The sequence below is a fragment of the Elgaria multicarinata genome, chromosome 16 (assembly GCF_023053635.1).
Source record: "Elgaria multicarinata webbii isolate HBS135686 ecotype San Diego chromosome 16, rElgMul1.1.pri, whole genome shotgun sequence".
Taxonomy (NCBI): domain Eukaryota; kingdom Metazoa; phylum Chordata; class Lepidosauria; order Squamata; family Anguidae; genus Elgaria; species Elgaria multicarinata.
The window spans coordinates 21,201,359-21,220,645 of NC_086186.1; the positions used below are offsets into that span (position 1 = coordinate 21,201,359).

General features: G+C 41.3%; 1 protein-coding gene across 1 annotated transcript in view; it reads right to left on the reverse strand.

Annotated features, from left to right (window-relative positions):
* Nucleotides 1-19,287, reverse strand: part of AGBL1 (AGBL carboxypeptidase 1) — a 521,226-nt gene that overhangs the window by 219,066 nt on the left and 282,873 nt on the right. Inside the window, exon 21 of the mRNA XM_063142173.1 lies at nucleotides 6,004-6,180. Within this exon, the coding sequence (XP_062998243.1) occupies nucleotides 6,004-6,180 (177 nt within the window). The remainder of the gene's footprint in view (nucleotides 1-6,003; nucleotides 6,181-19,287) is intronic.

The following is a 19,287-nucleotide window of genomic DNA, read 5'->3' on the forward strand; positions in this document are numbered from 1 at the left end:
AACATAAATGTCAGCGAGAAGAAATGATATTTCATTTTGGGACTAACAAATCAGAGACTTAGTGTATGGGGGAGAAATGATTGGAACTACTTGAAAGCTGCCTGAACCAGAGAAACTGCAACCATATTTATATTCTTACGATGGAAGAGGGGAAAATACACCCCTGGGCATGTTTTAAGTGTCCTCCGTCTTTTGGATAAATGGTAATGCTAAACAACAACAAAAAAGAAGACGAAGAAAAAAAGAATAAAAAAAGATGACCTTACAATAATAACCTCATGATCCAACTGGGACTAAGCTTTCCAACATACCGAAATCATTTGCAATATGTTCAGAGCGGAAATTTTTATACTACTTTATAGCTCATCTGCTTCCTTATGGACCAGGAAAAAAAAGACTGCTTTTTTCCCCCTCTTCCCCAACAGTGCCTCATTTGTACAATTGCAAATACACCTCTTGCTTACTGCCTATGGCTCTCCCAGCACTGATGAAGAAAGAAGATTGACTCTGCCCCATTTATGTTCTTTTATAGAACAAGGAAGACAATCAGTTGAATAATCATAGAATCATAGAATAGCAGAGTTGGAAGGGGTCTACAAGGCCATCAAGTCCAACCCCCTGCTCAATGCAGGAATCCACCCTAAAGCATCCCTGACAGATTCCTCTTGAATGCCTCTAGTGTGGGAGAGCCCACAACCTCCCTAGGTAACTGGTTCCATTGTCGTACTGCTCTAACAGTCAGGAAGTTTTTTTCTGATGTCCAGCCAGAATCTGACTTCCTGTAACTTCAGCCCGTTATTCCATGTCCTGCATTCTGGGATGATCGAGAAGAGATCCTGGCCCTCCTCTGCATGACAACCTTTTATACATTTGAAGAGTGCTATCATGTCTCCCCTCAATCTTCTCTTCTCCAGGCTAAACCTGCCCAGTTCTTTCAGTCTCTCTTCATAGGGCTTTGTTTCTAGATCCCTGATCATCCTGGTTGCCCTCCTCTGAACACGCTACAGCTTCTCTGCGTCCTTCTTGAATTGTGGAGCCCAGAACTGGACGCAATACTCTAGATGAGGCCTAACCAGGACCGAATAGAGGGGAACCAGTACCTCACATGATTTGGAAGCTATACTACATCTATAAGAGCCCTTATAGAAGGAGGAGACACAGTCACAACATTTTCTGCTTCAGCGATCATCCCTCATGGGGCACATGCCAGTGTGTTTGCCTGCAATTTCTGTTCCAGGATAAACTGGAAAGGAGGGCCATGTATCCTGATATCCAGCTGGAATCTGGCTTCCTGTAACTTGAGCCCGTTATTCCGTGTCCTGCACTCTGGGATGATGGAGAAGAGATCCTGGCCCTCCTCTGTGTGTCAACCTTTTAAGTCTTTGAAGAGTGCTCTCATGTCTCCCCTCAATCTTCTCTTCTCCAGGCTAAACATGCCCCATTCTTTCAGTCTCTCTGGTCCATGCCCCGGAATATCCAGGCAGTGGAATGAAAATATGAAAGTGAATTAAGCACTTCGAAGTCCACATCCCTCAAAACCAATGGAGGCTCCACATATCTTGAGGGCCCTTGGTCAAGACAACCTCAGAGTGCCCCCTGACCCACCTCCATTGTCACCAGCTGCTATTGGTCCTCATCCTCTTTCTCAGCATTGCTATCACTTGCTTGACAGGCAGAGAGCGCCAGTGAGCAAGGAGGCAGTGGGATTCACTTCTCCTCCTTCTAACTACCACAATTGTCTGGGCCAGAGTGAGAAGCAGGTGAACAAGCAAGTTGCAGTGATGAACAGGAGGAGGAATTCTGGGGTGGGGTCTCTATTCAGTGCCCCCCTGCAGAGGAGTTATTTCCAGTAGCTAAGCATTTCAACTTTTTACAATGGGGTGCAAACTGCATAAAAGCCAGGAAATCACTAAATGATCAGTGTTTGGGGGGGGGGCAGGATTTTCTGGGGACATCCAGAGGTCCAGACTGGGACTCCCAGGAGAGCTGGATTCAGTGCTGGCTGCAGGTTTTGGGGGGCCCTTGGGCAAGGCACCCTCAATGGGCGCCCTCCCTTAATGAGTCTACTGCCATGGTCACCAGCTGCTCTTGTTCTTCGTCCTCTTTACTAACCCTTGCTGGCTTGGCAGGCAGAGAGCCAGGGAGCAAGCAGGCTCCTCCTTCTCACCCACTTGAGGTCCTCATCCTCTTTCTCAGCATTCCTGTCACTTGCTTGACAGACAGAGAGACCCAATGAGCAAGGAGGCTCTCACTACCACCGTTGTTTGGTGCAAAGTGAGAGGTAGGTGAACCAGCAGGCTGCAATGAGGAAGAGGAGGAGCACATCCAGGGAACTCTTGTCAGTGGGCCACAGTTGAATTGTCAGCCCTCAGCAGGTGCCCAACCACGCCTACCTGTGATGCCAGCCCTGCTTGAAACCAACAAGCCAATCATGAAAACTTATGTTTATTGTGACCCATACATTGGGGCAAGTGTTTATTGTTTTATCCCACACTTCCTTTAAGGATTATAGGGTACCATATTTAGCTTTTCTCCAGCCCGTTTTATTTTCACAACAACCCTTTGAGATAGATAAGGCAGACAGGTACTGATTAGCCCATGGTCATCAGTAAGCCTTGAGGCTGAGAGGGTACTTAAACTCAGGTCATGTTGGCCAGTATTGGCTCATGGTCTTTTTTGTTGCTCTGACCTTGAAATGTGACTGGAGTATAGAGCAGACAGGACTTCTGAGCACCTTGTTGGATTAGCTTCTGCCTGTCACTCTGAAACCTACCTCTCCTGCCTACCAGGTATAAAAGCATTGACTCTTAGATCAATCCTTTAAAGTAGTAAATAATGTTCCAAACTTCAGCATAGAGCATGATTAATGAGGAGTTACAAAGGAAGCATCCTTCCAAGTCCACCTAGTCCAGCACTTTGTTCTCACCAGTGGCAAGTTGGATGGTTCTGAGATGCTTGAAGGTGATGGCATTCTTTATTTTTTGCCCCCCACATCTCTAAACATGGAGATATAATTGATGGGAGCAACAAAGAAGACCTCTGAACCTCCACCAGGTGGACCCTCCCCTCTCCTCTCCACCAACAACTACTCTGTGGGAAGGATCCCAGGAGATCATTGGAGGCAGATCAAGAAGATCTTAGGTACCTGCTGCTGTTCCAGCAGGACTGTCTCTTCCCCCAATAAGGTCATTTTATGACCAGCTGTCCTATGAGAAGGAGCCAGATTACTTGTTCTATGCTGACATTGTTTATCAATAGAAAAACATCCTATAACTCCCAGCGTTCCCCAGCCATCCACACTAGCTAAGGCATGCTGGGAGCTGTAAGAGTGTTGTTCTGTCTAAATATGCATAGAATTCCATCCTAAGGGTGGTAGAGTTAAGAGAGGTGAGTAGATTGCACCCATAGGCCACAACTCACTAGGAACTCTCCTCAACAAGCCCTATTGAAATGAATAGGCTTCCAGCCATTTCAATAAGCATATAGCAAACAATCTTTGTCCTGATAAATTGTGACAAGTGTAATCTAGAGTATTGCATCCAGTTGTGGGCACCACACTTCAAGAAGAACGCAGACAAGCTGGAGCATGTTCAGAGGAGGGCAACCAGGATGATCAGGGGTCTGGAAACAAAGCCCTATGAAGAGAGACTGAAAGAACTGGGCAGGTTTAGCCTGGAGAAGAGAAGATTGAGGGGAGACATGAGAGCACTCTTCAAATACTTAAAAGGTTGTCACACAGAGGAGGAACAGGTTATCTTCTCAATCATCCCAGAGTGCAGCACACGGAATAACGGGCTCAAGTTACAGGAAGTCAAATTCCAGCTGGACATCAGGAAAAACTTCCTGACTGTTAGAGCAGTACAACAATGGAACCAGTTACCTAGGGAGGTTGTGGGCTCTCCCACACTAGAGGCAGCTGGACAACCATCTGTCAGGTATGCTTTAGGGTGGATTCCTGCATTGAGCAGGGGGTTGGACTTGATGGCCTTATAGGCCCCTTCCTACTCTACTATTCAATGATTCTATGAACTAGCATGAGGGGGCACCAACTGGATCTCCTTCCTCAGATATCAAAGTATCTGCAAGCTGCCTTTGTTAAGGGGAGGATGTCGGTCATAAAGTTGACGTTACTCAAGTACTTGCAGATTGCTCTAGAGAAGTCTCTTAACTAAAAATGTTGGCGCAACATAAAACAGGAAGACAAGTTAAGCACACGTTTGTTTCTGCCCCTCCATATTTTGCTCCTCATCCCTGAAAAGCTGCCTTTGGCAATAACCACCCATATACTCCAGGTGTGAGTTTGGAAATGCCTGTCCCCTTTTTCAGATGTGGGATGCATTCTGCATACTGTTCCAACCAAGGAAAGCAAATCCATTTGCCTCCCTCATTATCTCTTCATATTGCTCCTCTGTTCTCTCTCCCAAACATTTCTCCTGGAATCCAGTGTGCTCTGGAACAGCTGCTCTGCTTTTCCTTACTACGCTTCACTGATGCGACAGCCCTACGGAGTTCATAACAAGCTCTGAGTTCCCTGACGCTGATCATAAATTTGATTGCTAAATAATCATTCATCTATGCATTTGCTGAATGCAATGACCATGTCCTCTATAAATAAAGGAGCGGTATCACAACATTCCTCCTTTCCAAAGAATACAGATCAGTCTGTTGGATTCCCAGGCTATTCCCTACCAAATACTGATGAAGTTCATATCTGCTGAGCTTCAGGCATCATAACTATCCCAAGGGTGCCTTCAGATCATTCTCTGTTGCAGTACCTGGGATTCCTGTTATGGGATGGGTGAAACCGTCAAGCTCAATTTCACCTAAGCTCCCATTTTTCCCCATCCCATTCCATTTCCACAATCATCGGAGAGAGAAAAAGTAGTCCACAGAAAAAGCGATACAAATTTTTCAAAATATACATGGTTTTGTACACGTGGTTGTGCCCACTTTTTCCAAATGTATGCATTTTTACCAGCAATTCTTCCATTGAATAAATCATTTTCTGCACATGTATGTATATGTGTATATGCGCTTTTAATATGTGCACTATTTCAAATCTCCTTATTATTGTACACACATTTTCAGATGTACACATTTTGGGGTGCTTTTTAAGAACTGCACCACAAACTTTGGGAAAGCACAGAAATTAAATTCTAACTGCTTTCTGGTTCATGTGCAAATTCCGTAAAGTTCTGTCCATGTTTTGCTTTCTCCCTCATTTGAATTTTGTTAAATCTGAAGTTCTTCCCATCCTGTTGATGGAGAAATTTATAAATGTTGGTACATTCTCATCAAAAAAAAAAAAAAAAAAAAACACCAACCCAACAAAATTCTCACCCATTGCTACTGGATACTTAGAAAAACCATGCTCAGTTTATACTTGTGTTAGAAGGTTTGCAGTTGGAGCTTGTGTAATTTAATCAGAAGAATGAGTGGAATATGTTTGCAAGGACTAATGTTTGCCCTTCTGAAGGTTGGAGATTTGGTTTTAATTAAATTACAAGTGTTCCTTTTTAATATAACCAATGAAACATTTATTCTTTGGCCCTGATTCTTTCTGATCATTGCTACCATTTGCTTGTTTGATAGGCATAGAGCCAGTCAGCAAGTAGGCACCAAGAGGCCAGTAAATGGTGCAATGGTGAAGAGGAGGATCAGGGGGTCCCTGCTGGGGTGTAGGCCCTTGGCAAGTGCCCAACCCGGCCTACCTTTGATGCTGGCCCTGCCCAGCGTCACACTGAATCAAACACAAATGAGAACTCTGCAAGACAGAACTCCTCAGGAGAATACTACATATACTGTAGTGACAATCATTGCAACACTTCCAGCCATGAACAATGTGCTCTTCTACATCCTAAGTGCTTAACTAAGATTCTGAGTCTTGCCGTTTTGTCTTGGAGAATTTCCTGGAAAATGCAGATCTAGGCTAGAGGCCCGTGCTGCTTAGATAACTGACAAGTCTACTAATACAGTTGGTTTTCTAAGCAAGCATCACCGTACCTTGTACAGGCCATGGCTGCACCCACAGTAGGTACTTTCCATGGTGTAGCTCCTCAGTACTCCCATTTCTCGCCAAACCGCCACCCGTGCTGTAGAGTCACGTGACTTCTCCACCAGGAAGCTGCAGCTGCCCAGGAGGAAGGCAGGAGCCACTTTGTCCAAGATTTTTGCCAGGGTCTGCAACACAGAGAATGAAACCACGATCAGCACAATGTGTTCTTCGTTGGATTTATTTATTTATTTAATGTAGTGCTTAAGAGCTTCAGATGTAATATAGGATATCCCAGATTCAACTCTCATCTCAGTGAGAAACCCACTGGATGTCCTGACACAAACCACTATCTTGAGGCCTCAGCCCCTGCCTGACCAATGAGGACTGTAATAATAGCTATAATGTAGGACTTTTGCTTGCCTACCGCCCCATACTAAACATTCTCTTAATCACACATAGCAAAGCTATCACAATTCAGGAGGGGGGTGGGTTAAGCTTCCCTCTTCCAACTTTTAACCTGAAAGTCCATCAACACCCCATGGGGGGGTTAGAAAAAATGTCTCCATTGAATTCCCCACCTCCCATTTCAATAATACCCAGGAAGACAGAAACAAACTTCAAAGTGATTTTGATAGGCTGGAGCGCTGGGCTGGAAACAACAGAATGAAATTTAATAGGGATAAATGCCAAGTTCTACATCTAGGAAATAGAAACCAAATGCACAGTTACAAGATGGGGGGGTACTTGGGACAGCAATACTAAAAATGAGAAGGATCTTGGAATTGTTGTGGATCACAAGCTGAATATGAGCCAACAGTGCGATATGGCGGCAAGAAAGGCAAATGCTATTTTGGGCTGCATTAATAGAAGTATAGCTTCCAAATCGCATGAGGTCCTGGTTCCTCTCTATTCGGCCCTGGTTAGGCCTCGTCTAGAGTATTGCATCCAATTCTGGGCTCCCCACTTCAAGGAGGATGCAGACAAGCTGGAGCGGGTTCAGAAGAGGGCAACCAGGATGATCAGGGGGGTCTGGAAACAAAGCCCTATGAAGAGAGACTGAAAGAATTGGGTACCTAAAGTTGCCAGAGTGCTCACCATCCCTACTCTGCCTTCCAAAATCCCTGCACAACCCTGCCATTTTTTTATAATTAACCTATTTATCGTCTGCTCTAAAAATAAAATCCAGTATGGAGTAGGCGAAAACCTGAACATCCCTTGATGACAGGGAAAATTCCTCCTCAGCCCCTCCTACAAAGGAGGCAACTGGCTTTAGTTTCATACTAGTTTATAGGGAGGGTGGGGCCGAAATCAAAGGAGGCTGAGATACGCTGGGGGCGAGCCTTTATATGGTGCCTAGCACGTGTTCTGCTTTGTTTCTCTTTGCGTTCCTCTGCTCCCGTCGCAACAGCTGACCCCCCCTCCAATCCGTGCTGGCAGGGTGGGGATCAGGTTTCTGTCACATTGCAAACAGGGCATTTTAGAGTGACTTGTGAACTGAAATGAAATTCTCATACATCCCTACATTCTTTTTCATTATAAAAATGAATGGGAATCCAAATGAAGGAGCTGTGAATGAAAATACAGTCATTCCAATGGGAACCCTGTTGGAACAGCCTATAGTGGTTAGAGTGATGGACTGGGACTTGAGAGAACAGGGTTCTAGTCCCCACTCAGACCACAAAGGTCACTTGGGGGGGTTCCACACGTCGTACTGAGGCCGCTTCCATGCGGCCCCAGTGCGACCCCAAAGCGATCGTGTAACTTGCCTGGAGAAGCGATGAGGAAGAGGCATCCTTGCCGCCGCTGCCACCCACCTACCTCCGACCCGGCCGGGTCGGAGAGCTTGGCGGAAGAAGGCGGGGAAGTAGGTGGGTGGCGGCGGCGGCAAGGACTCCTCTTCCTCGTTGCTTCTCCAGGCAAGTTACACGATCGCTTTGGGGCCGCACTGGGGGCGCATGGAAGCACCCTCAGTACGGCATGTAGAATCCCCCTGGGTGATTTGGGGGACAATCACTGACTATGAAATCTAACCTACCTTACAGGGTTGTGAAGATACAATGGAAAGTGTGAGGACTAAACCACCTTGGATTCTTTGCAAGAAGAGAAGAGGTGGGATTATATATGTAATCCCCATCATCATCTGACTAGCCGATGTGGGAAATCAAGTCTAATCCAACAAGAATTTCCTCAAGTTCTTTTATTCTTAGTAGAGGATGAAAGAGAAATTTCCTTTCTCATTTTAACACAAATCAGCCTATACACGCAATACCAGTACACAAACTAGGATGCAATTACCCTTCAATTTCCACCTTTCTTGCAATGGAGTTCCTTCCCTGATCAAACAAGGCATACGATGTAGGGATGATTACATACAAAAGGCATACATTTGGTAGGTGGCGGGGGAAACACATATATTAGGGGAAATTGCTTGAAAGGTGCACATATTAAGGGAAATTGCATACAAAACTGTGTATGAATGTCTGTTCATTTGATACTGTGCATAAAAATTTTCATGCAGGATTAAAAAAAAACTTTGTATACTATAACATTTTGCAAAGTGATGCAGAAATAGGATGTTATTAACTGGTGTGGGTGTGTGTGCAAATAGTGTTACATATAATGAAACAGAAAGTTCTGTACATTCCTAACTCTTAGTAATAGGGAGGAGGGAAAGGGGAATGCCTAGGATGTGTTCATAATGCTATTCTTATTTTCATGCAAATTGTAACTTAAGATCAGTTGTGTCTTCCTATTATCTCTGTGTATCTGCCTCTAATTAATATATCTCTAAGCAAAACTACTAGACTTCATACACTAAATAATCTTCTGGAGGAAACTGGTACAATATCCATTAGGGCAATACTTAGCGGAGATATATACTTCCTCTCTTTACCTAAGCACATAATGCCACCTATGGTTAGAAAAGTGAACAGAATATTTCCTCTTCTTGTGAACCCTGCTTGTTTGCTTAAACGTTTCATTCTCATTGGCCAGTGGATTGGGATGCTTCATGGCATTTTCTGCCTACAGTTAATGTTATTGACCGATGCTAAGAGATTGTAGCTCACTGCTTAGGAAAAATGTGTATGGATCTGGGAGACACATTGAACATTTAAAACTGGTGTGTGTATTTTTTCATAAATTCTCTTTGCAATCCTCCCTCCCGGTCTCTCGCTCTCATGCACACGCATACACCCCTTTGTGGTCTTCCTTACCAGCAAACACCAGAAAGGCATGTACACTGAAACACTTTCTCTTAATTACACACACCACACAAAGGCACACAAGTTGTCATTCAAACTGGAGAGCATAAATGATAAGCCTGGAGTTGCACAAATCTGTTTTCCCCTAGTCCTGTACTGTCACTGTCCGACATACATTACTTGGGAAAACCTTCATCGGCAAGCTTAAAGGGATTCTGGTTAGGGATGTATGATCATTGTGTTTGTGCTCACAAAACACGAAGGCGTGTCCACTGAAAATGTTCGCAAATAGTAAGCACATTGCATGCATTCATCTCATTCCAGATTCCCAGTTTGACTTGCACACATTTCCAAATTTGCACAGATTCCCTCTGTAGACTGAACCAGCCCCATTTCAGTCTATGGACAAATTTTGTGTCAATTAGATTTGCGCAAATTTGGGGAGATTTACGCAAATCTTCCATTCCCATGAGGCAAGCAGCAATTGCGTATGGGAATTCGAGACAGGATGAGTGGTGAGATGATGTTCAGAGCATCCTAGCACTTGGATTGCCCATGTCTAATTCTGGTGCCTAGTCCATGAAGTCTCAATCAGATTGCAGTTCACAAGAATGGCCAGTATTGTAACACCCTTATAATATGAATTGAGGGTGAAAGCATATTTGGAAAACTCTGTATGGTTCTGATTGCCCCATCTCAAAAGGAATATTGCTTAGCTGGAGAATGTGCAGAAAAGGGAAGCTGAGCTGATATAGCTAGGGAGGGCATGGGTGTCCATTGGGGGCTCAAAGCCTGGAGAGAAATCACCAGCTCAGCCCCCAGGATGACAGTCTGCAGATCCGTATGATGAGTTGGGCAAAGCTCCTAATGAAACCAAGCATGGGTGAGTCCGTCCATCCCTAGATATAGGACCTCATATCACCTGACATCTAATGCTTTATCATGATGCCATGAGTCCATTCACACCTATGGACACTAGGCACATTTCCCTTGGTTGATACACACACAGAGGCCACAAACATTAGACAGTCTAAATCCTCTACGAAGGTCTGAGTGTCCTCAACATGTCTTTGCCCAACCAAATGCATTAAAAAAACTGTATGCAGATTCCACCATTCCATTTATCTCCTTAAGACAACAGAATTTGTCTTTATAACCAACCTTTTTTAATGGTAATTAAATAAAAATGCTGGTAGGTAAGTGGAATGTAAGCATGTGTGGTGCTCATTTGTAAACATTAGCAAATAAGAATTTAATATTCTGTTTGTTCTAACTGTGTTTCTCAGGTCTCAAGCTAATGGTTCTTTCCCCTCTGTTTATTTTCTCATTAATTAACTTTTAATTGTACATTTCCTCCCAAAAATAACCAACAACAAAGAGGTTCCTTTGTTACAATGTACAAAATGTTTCTTACAGAGAAGTATTTTCACTCTCTACCCCCACTCTCAGATCTTTATGAGGTCACAAAAGGTAAGGTCACTACCCACTTTTCAGAGTACAGTTAGAGCTGAGCCTAAATTTATCAGAAGACATTTTTCTAAGGATATTTCGGGGGGGCGTCTCCCCCCCCCAGGAGGAGGAGGAGGAGGAGGAGAAGAAGAAGAAGAAGAAGAAGAAGAAGAAGAAGAAGAAGAAGAAGAAGAAGAAGAAGAACTCAACAACAATGCAATGCAACTGCCACTGGTAATGGTGGTTACCCCACCTCACCCCACGAGAAACTTTTGGAGAATTCCTCCTCCCCCTGGAGAAATTCAGTGAAACTCAGTTTTTCTGCCAACAAACAGAGTGTAGGATTTTCTGGCCATTTGTGAATAGCTCTTGATACAATGACATGAAACCACACCTCTCAGAGTTCTGTAAAAATTTTGTTCCCGCTTCCATCTCATTCTATCTTCCATTTCATTCTGTTTTACTGTGGTTTTAATTTTTGTGAACCGCCCAGAGAGCTTCGGCTATTGGGCGGTATAAAAATGTAATAAATAAATAAATAAATAAATAAATAAATAAATAAATATCCTCCCGACCACTGGAGATGTGAAATAAGGGTGTGTGTGAAATAACTGTGTGAGGAGGGGGAGCACACTTCCTTGTCATTTTCCATCATGTCTACCAGTCAGGACCAAGTTCCTGAAGAGGAGAGCCTCCTGTATCCATGACTCCCCATCACAAGGAGAGCTTCCATGGGTACAGGACTCTTCAAAAAGTTACCTTCAAAGTTACCTCTTCAAAAAGTTACCTTCCACAAGTACAGGTAATGGAAATTCATGAAGAGGGGGTCAGGGCTAATGTGCTCCCTCGGCCATGTAACTCACTGGGTGGCTATGGACAACAACCCTCCTTCCTCAGTTTCAAGCTTTTTCACAAGGTGGGATTAGCATGAGATAAAAACCTCGAAGGCCACACTGAGCTCCTCAGGAAAAAAGAGGAAATATAAGTCACTGCGAACAATTAAAAAAAATGGAATTTTAATAAATAAAGAAAGAGTCTATTGCTTAATAATAATAATAAACCAGTGCTTTCTTTATTCATTCTGAATCAATAACCCCTTAATCTGGGGCTTCCAGAGTGCTGCCTGTAGGCATCTATGTACCTGAGGACAATCATTCTCGGTAACCAGCACACTTTTTGCCCCTACTGATTTTTATTTCATTTCTTACTTTTTAAAAAAATTATTAAAAAAAAAAACACATGTTGAGGCTGGCATCCTGCAAAGCAAATTGCTGCACTCTAGCAACATCTTTATTTGGGCACAAAAGCGTTCAGACCCCCACCTTGTATTTCGGCTCTCAGAGATGTTACTTTCCTTTGAGTCTCACCAGTTTGCCTTGTGGGAGCTGCCCAGGCTCACCATTGTAGCTCTTTTATGAATGGGCAAGCGCCCCACCCTCCCCCACACATTCATTCCGTGAAAGTGCCCAAGACATTCTCTGAACATTCCGAAATGGGCCCACCAATCCCCAAAACGTTAGGGAAGGCTGCCTGAATGCGAGTGATTTCCTTTTCGAATGAGACAGGTGCACTCAGATGGTGTGTTTCACCGCATACAGGTTGGAGAGAATACAAAAAGGCCCGCCTGGCACCAACACGGCTCTCTTTTCTGCACCAGGTTAAAATAAATCTCTTTTCCCAGGCATTTAACAATATATGTTGAGCTTCATTGATCCCGGATCTATTATTATTATTATTATTATTTACATTTATATCCTGCCCCAGAGCTGTAGGCAGTTTACAAAGATTAAAAAGATTAGATTAAAAAGACTGATCATTAAAGATCAATATACAAAACTTAAAAACAAAACCATAAAAACACCTAACATTTTAAACATTTTTTATAGTTGTTTCTAGTGGTTAGATATATGTTTCTTTGTATGTTTTTGTAGTTTACATTTTTCTAAATTGTTTTTAATTGTTTTAATTTTATGTAAGCCACCCAGAGAGCTTAAGCTATGGGGCATAATAATAATAATAATAATAATAATAATAATAATAATAATAATAATAATAATGCCTATTGGCTATGACCAAGGATTTATTGGAGGAGTGGGAGGACCTGTGGCCCTCCAGATGTTGTTGGACTACAACCATCAGCCCCAGCTATCATGGGCAATGGTCAAAGTTGATGTGAGATGTAGTCCAACCTCATTTTGAGGACTGCAAGCGCTCTATCCCTGTTCAACAAATTTGTCTAACCACCTCCTTTAAATGCCTTCTCAGTTCATGGCCATGACCACATCGTGTGGCAGTGAATTCTATAAATGTCTTAGTGGTTGAATGGAGATAGAAATACATCCTTTTGTCTATCCTGATTGTGTTGCCAGTCAATTTCATTGGATGGCCCCGAGTTCTAATATTACAGGAGATGGAGAACATAAATCCTTCTTATATCCACTCTCTCCCCATAATCATGTCACCCTGCGGACTACACATGTAGCAGAACAATGAAGTAGGAATGGGGTCATAGAGTCCTGAGGTGGCAGAATGGACTTTACCATTTCAGAATGCTAGTTGGTTTTGGTTGTGTATGCGTGCATAATTTAAAGAAGAAAATTCTCCCTAGTATTCTAATTTGGGGGAGGGGTGATGAGAATCATGTACAGAATGTTATTTTCTCTTTTATACATGAGACCAAGCACAGAAAAATGTGATCTCTCCCCCTGTGGTCTGAAATAGCACAATCTCTGCTGCCATTTCACTCTTTTTTCATGTGGAGAAAGGGACCAGGTTTAATGGCACTTACACTCAGCTAAGTGCACATAAAATTGCAGCCATGCGCCTTTACACACACGCACACACACACCTGCTGCCTTTTAAGAACTTTTTATTTGGATAAGTAACATTTTTGTGCTGAATACAATAGTTTATATACTTGTACGGTTTTGCACTTTGCAATGATAAGTAACAGCCTCAGCTCCTATCATTAAAGTATTTCCTTGAGTGATTTCCATAATGTCCAATGACAGCTAAAGCATCAACCAAAGGAAGGACCTTTAGCCTGTTTGTTCATTCATTCATTCATTCATTCATTCATTCAATCATTCAATCAATCGTTCTCTCTCTCTGTGTGTGTGTGTGTGTGTGTGTCTGTCTGTCTGTCGGGACAGCTGGCTGTCTCTCTGTCACTCCTCTCTCCCAGTCTCTGTCTGTCCGTCTCTATCCCCTATGAGCTAGAGAGGTGGGGAAAAGCTTATTGTCAGCACATCTTCAGTAGCTTTGTTGCAGTTGAACTTTAGAAAACCGGGGAGAGTTGGCAAGCACATAAGAGAGAATCAAAGGGCTACCTTCCGGCAGGTGAGTTATGTCTTGAATCTGCAATAGATAAGCCTGAAGCAAACTTATGTTGCATAATGACAGTGGGGGCATGAACCTCACCACATGTATGCTATGCAGCCACTTTCCTCACTGGTGTGCCCCAGCATCTCATAAATTGTACCACCCACCCCTTAGCTAGAGGACGGGTGGACAACCTATGGCTCTTCTAATGTTGCTGGACTACAACGCCCACCAACCCTGACCATTGTTCATGTTAGCTGTGGTTGAGCAAGGTCCTGGACTTGAGCCCTGGGGGGGCGGAGCTGGCCGCCTGAGCAATGGCGGGTTTCTTCTGAGGCTCTAAGCGGCGTTTGCCGGAAAAAGCAATTATCTCTCTTCTAATGGGCATAAATCTTTGAGCAAACGACAGAAAATGATTATAAAAGTCACAGGAGCTGGAAAAGCTGAGAGATTTGAAGAAGGGAGGTGAGATGATTGATATTTAATACAATGTCTGTATAAACGGCAACACGATCGAAACCGAAAGTAACACTGACGCAGTTTAAAAAGAAGGAATTTATGCTTGCTGGACATTGATTTGTGTTATAACCTTTCATTCTTATCTCACATGGGAAAGATTGAAATGCTGGCTTTGTAAGGTGGAAGTTGTTGATTGGATTTATTGGCGTGGTGAGAAGGGGGGGAGAGAAGGTGGAAGAAGCTGCATTCGGCATTCGGTGAGGGAGATGTGGGAAGCTGAGAGGCTGCGAATGATTAAACTGATCCCCTCTAGTGAATGCTGTTGTGAACTGGATATTCCCCCCCCTCATGAAGAAAGAAAAAGTGTTTGATATATAACAGAGAAGCCAGCATAAGTTGCTAAGGAAGCGAGTTACACTCTAAGATTTATGCCCTACCCAGAAGAGTCCCATGCCTAACATTAAAAGAAAGATCAAAAGTTGGGCAAAGCTTAATATACAAAAAAAGAAAAAGGGAAAAAAAAAAGAAAAAAGAAAAAAAGAAGAAAAAAAAAAATAAGAAACCTTCAAATTATAAAAAAAAAAGGAACTTTCAAATCATAATTCGGCATGCCTCTCCCTCCTGGAAAGGACAGCCCCTGGAGTTGAGCAAGAGGAGGAAGATAAAGACCCAGTCCCTTTGGATACAATACCAAATAAAGAAAAAATATGACTGAAGGAGGAGAAAGTGGTAGTAACCCTCCCTCGTTGATGGAGATCAGGCCCATTATAGCTGAAAATAACATTGTTATATTTTAAAAAAAAATGGATCAGCATATGAGTGAATTTAGACATTAATTGTGTATTTAGCGGATAAAAAAGGTGGAAAATTCGGATAAGATCAAAAAGATAGAGGCTAAAGCGGACTTGGACCAGAAGGAATAAGAGGCTTTTGAGAAATCAACTAATATACAATTTAAAGAATGGGTACTGTGATCGATTGCCTCGGAAGATTAATCTAGTAGATCTACTTCTTGAATAAAGCAGCTAAAGGAGTCGCAGGGAGAAGATCTTAGAGAAATCATCGTGAACTGGTTCAAGGAGCTGATGCCGATATATCAATAGACGGATTGGATCCGGATCGAGTCCATCGTGTGGGGGGGCAAAACCACAAAGGGGCAAGAGACATTTTGGTGAAATTTGGTAATTATTATAAAAAAGAGCAAATTATGAAAGAATTGAGATTTAAGAATCAGATATAATATAAAGGCAAACCAGTGTAAATTTACAATGATCTTTTTCAACGTACATTAAATTGGAGAAGTAGTCTTAAACTAATAATGGAAACATTAATGAAGAATGAAATTCCTTATGCATGGGGTTACCCGGTTTTTTTTAAGATTTACATATGGGAGGAGGGAACACAGAGTAACCTCATTGGATCAAGGTAAAGATTTGCTGAAGAGGCTGGGTCTGGATGGGGAAGCAGATGGGGCTGGAGTGGGTGGGGGAGGGAATGAGGCTGGGACATCTGGAGAGTAAGAGAATTGTTAATTATGTTTGGAGATAATTGCAAATAAAAATGCTAATATAGAAATCTGCCGGCCAGGCACAGCACTGCCTCCCCCCTCCCCCTTTAAAGTAGATGGCTGGAGTACTAGACTTACGGGGATATGGGGGGGGGATTAGAGTGGGGGGGTGGGGAGGGGGGGAAGGTAGGGGAGGAGGGATTGGGGTAGGAGGGTGGGGGTTTTATGTATGGAGTTTGTGTTTTTATGTAAGCAAGTTTGAACTGCTGAGCACAAGGGATCGGAAGAGATTTCAAAAGGGTGATTATGGATAAAAAGATAAAGGTATCAACACTCAATGTTAAAGGTTTAGGGGCAGTCGTGAAAAGGAAGAGAATAGAACAAATGCTTAATAAAGAGGGATCAGATATTATAATGATCCAAGAGACACACCAAGGCTCCGAGAATTCGAATATGATAAAATTAAAGTGGCTAGCCTATTATGAAAAGTCATTAGGGACATCAAAAAAAAATGGAGTGGCCACTTTGATTTCAAAAAAAAGTGGGTTTACATTAGAAGAGGTAAAAAAGGATGATAAGGGTAGATATCTTATGTTAAAAGGTAAAATTGAGGGAAAGGTCTATACTTTGATTAATGTTTATGCCCCAAATGAGAGGCATAGAGAGTTTTTTATAAAGTTGTTTAAAGAAATAGAAGAATTTAAGGAGGGGTATGTTATATTAGCGGGGGATTTTAATATGGTTATGGATAATAAAAGAGACAGGTCAAATCCCACTAATGTTGAAAAGAGAAACAATATGACTATATTGAATAAATTAATAAAAGAAAATGATTATTTAGATTCGTGGCGTTTACTTAACGGGAATAGGCCTGGATTCTCATATTTTTCCCCAGTTCATCATACATACTCCAGGATAGATCATATATTTGTTTCAAAAGACTTTGCAACGAGGATTTGTAAAATGGAAATGGGGGTAATAAAAGTAACTGATCATGCCTTGTTAAGTTTAGAATTTACAGTTAAGAAAGATTATAAAGAGGCATATAGATGGAAGTTGAACACAAAGATATTGAAATACAATAAAATAGTAGATAAAATTCGGAAGGAACTGTCGGAGTCATGGGAAATTAATGAAAAAGGAGGAACAGCTGGGTCAGTCATTTGGGACACCATGAAGGCTGTAGCAAGAGGAATCTGTATTAGAGAAACATGTAGTTTAAAAAGACAACAACGTGCAGAACAGGAAAAGTTAGAGATAGAAATTAAAAACTTGGAGGAAAGATATTGGCGAAGTAAAGATAAATATAAATTAGTGGAAATACAAGCTAAGAAGAAACAATTAGAAAATTTAAATATAGAAGAGATTCAAAAGAATTTAATGTATATGAAAAGGGAATATTTTGAAAATAGTGATAAGAACTCGAGGTTGCTTGCCAAGCTCACACAAAAAGAAAAAGGGAGGAATGGGATAGAAACGTTGAAAGATAGCCGAGGGAATTATTGTCATGCAATGAAAGCTAAAATAAAAATTTTTCAGGAATTTTATCAGGAATTGTACAAGGGTAAAGAAATTCAACAAGAAAAGGTGGAGGAGTATATTGGAAGGTTTATAAAGAAGGAAATAAAATCAGAATATAAGGAGTTAATGGAGTCAGTAATAACTCAAAGAGAAGTTGAAGAGGTTATTGATAAGTTAAAAGTGGGTAAATCACCAGGAGCAGATGGTTTGGGTCCAGAATATTATAAGGTCTTCAAAGATTGTCTAGTTCCAAAATTAATGGAACTTTATAATAGGATATTATCAGGAGAGAAGATACCTGAATCATGGGAACATTCAGTGATAATTCTGATCCCAAAACCAGATAAAGATTTGACTAATCCCGATTCTTATAGACCTATTTCTTTAATAAATCAGGATGCTAAAATTTTTACATCTATTATGGCCAAACGATTAAATAAATTCTTGGCAGAATATATAGGAGCAGATCAATGTGGGTTTGTGGTAGGAAGACATATGCATAATTTAGTGGGTAGAGTTTTAAATATAATAAATGTAATAAAAAAAGCAAATATTAAGGCAGGTATTATGGCATTAGATATTTTTAAAGCTTTTGATTGTGTGAGCTGGCAGGCACTAAAGAGTATTATAGATAAATTGGGATTTGGAAATAAATTTAAAAATGTAATAGAACAGCTATATTCCCAAAATACGGCGGTAGTGGTGGTAAATGACGGACTTACTGAAAAGATACGACTAGCCAGAGGAACAAGACAAGGATGTCCGCTCTCGCCGGTCCTTTTTGTAATGGTTATGGAAGTTTTGGCGAAGGCACTAAGGGAGGATAAAGAATTAGAAGGAATTGGAGAGGTAAGGGAAATAAAGCTAAACATGTTTGCGGATGATACTTTATTGACCATTAAGAATCCATTAAGAAAATTAGAAAGAATTAAATATCAGTTGAGGGAATTTGAGGAAATTACAGGGTTAAAAATAAATTGGTCTAAATCAGAGATGATGTTGTTTAACTATACTAAGAGGGAAGAAAAGGATTGGGAAGTTAAGGGAATGGAATTGAAAGTTAAGAACGAGATTAAATATTTGGGAATTAAAATTACAAAAAATCTAGAGAATTTAGAAAGGGAAAATTTAACGAGGTTAAAGAAGGAGGTACTAGAGAAATTGGAAAAATATAAAAGATTAAATTTATCTTGGTTTGGGAGAATAGCTTTGATAAAAATGAAGATATTAGCTAAAATTAATTTTGTATTTAGGATGTTACCTATAAAAATATCAGAAACCGAGATAAAAAGTTGGCAAAATATTATTAATAAATATTGTAATGGAGAAAAGAAAGCAAGAGTGAATAAAAATAATTGGTACCTAAGCCAAAAAAAGGGGGGAATGGGTCTCCCAAACATAAAATTATACTACGTAGCAAATAGATTAAGACATGTTGTAGAAGCAATTATGGGAGTAGGAGATTTATATTGGATGGAAGAAAAAATTATAAGTAAGGTAGAGATGAATCTGGAGAATGTTTTTTTTAAAGATGGAGGAAGAAAGTGGGTTGGAAGTATAGATAATCCACTCCTGAGGACTCAATGGGAAATTTGGAGTAAATTTAAAGGGAAGCTGCTTCCGAGCAACTCTCCCTTAGCACCGATAATAATGTTAAAGAATTTCCCAGAGGATCTAAAGGGTAGATTATGTAAAATATTAAAAGAGAAAAATAAAATAAAATTAAAGGATTGGGTAAGAGATATTAAAACAAGAGAAGATATGGAAAATTTGTTAAAGGAGAAGAAGCTATCTTGGCTAGAATATGGTCAATTAGAGCAATGGAATAAAAA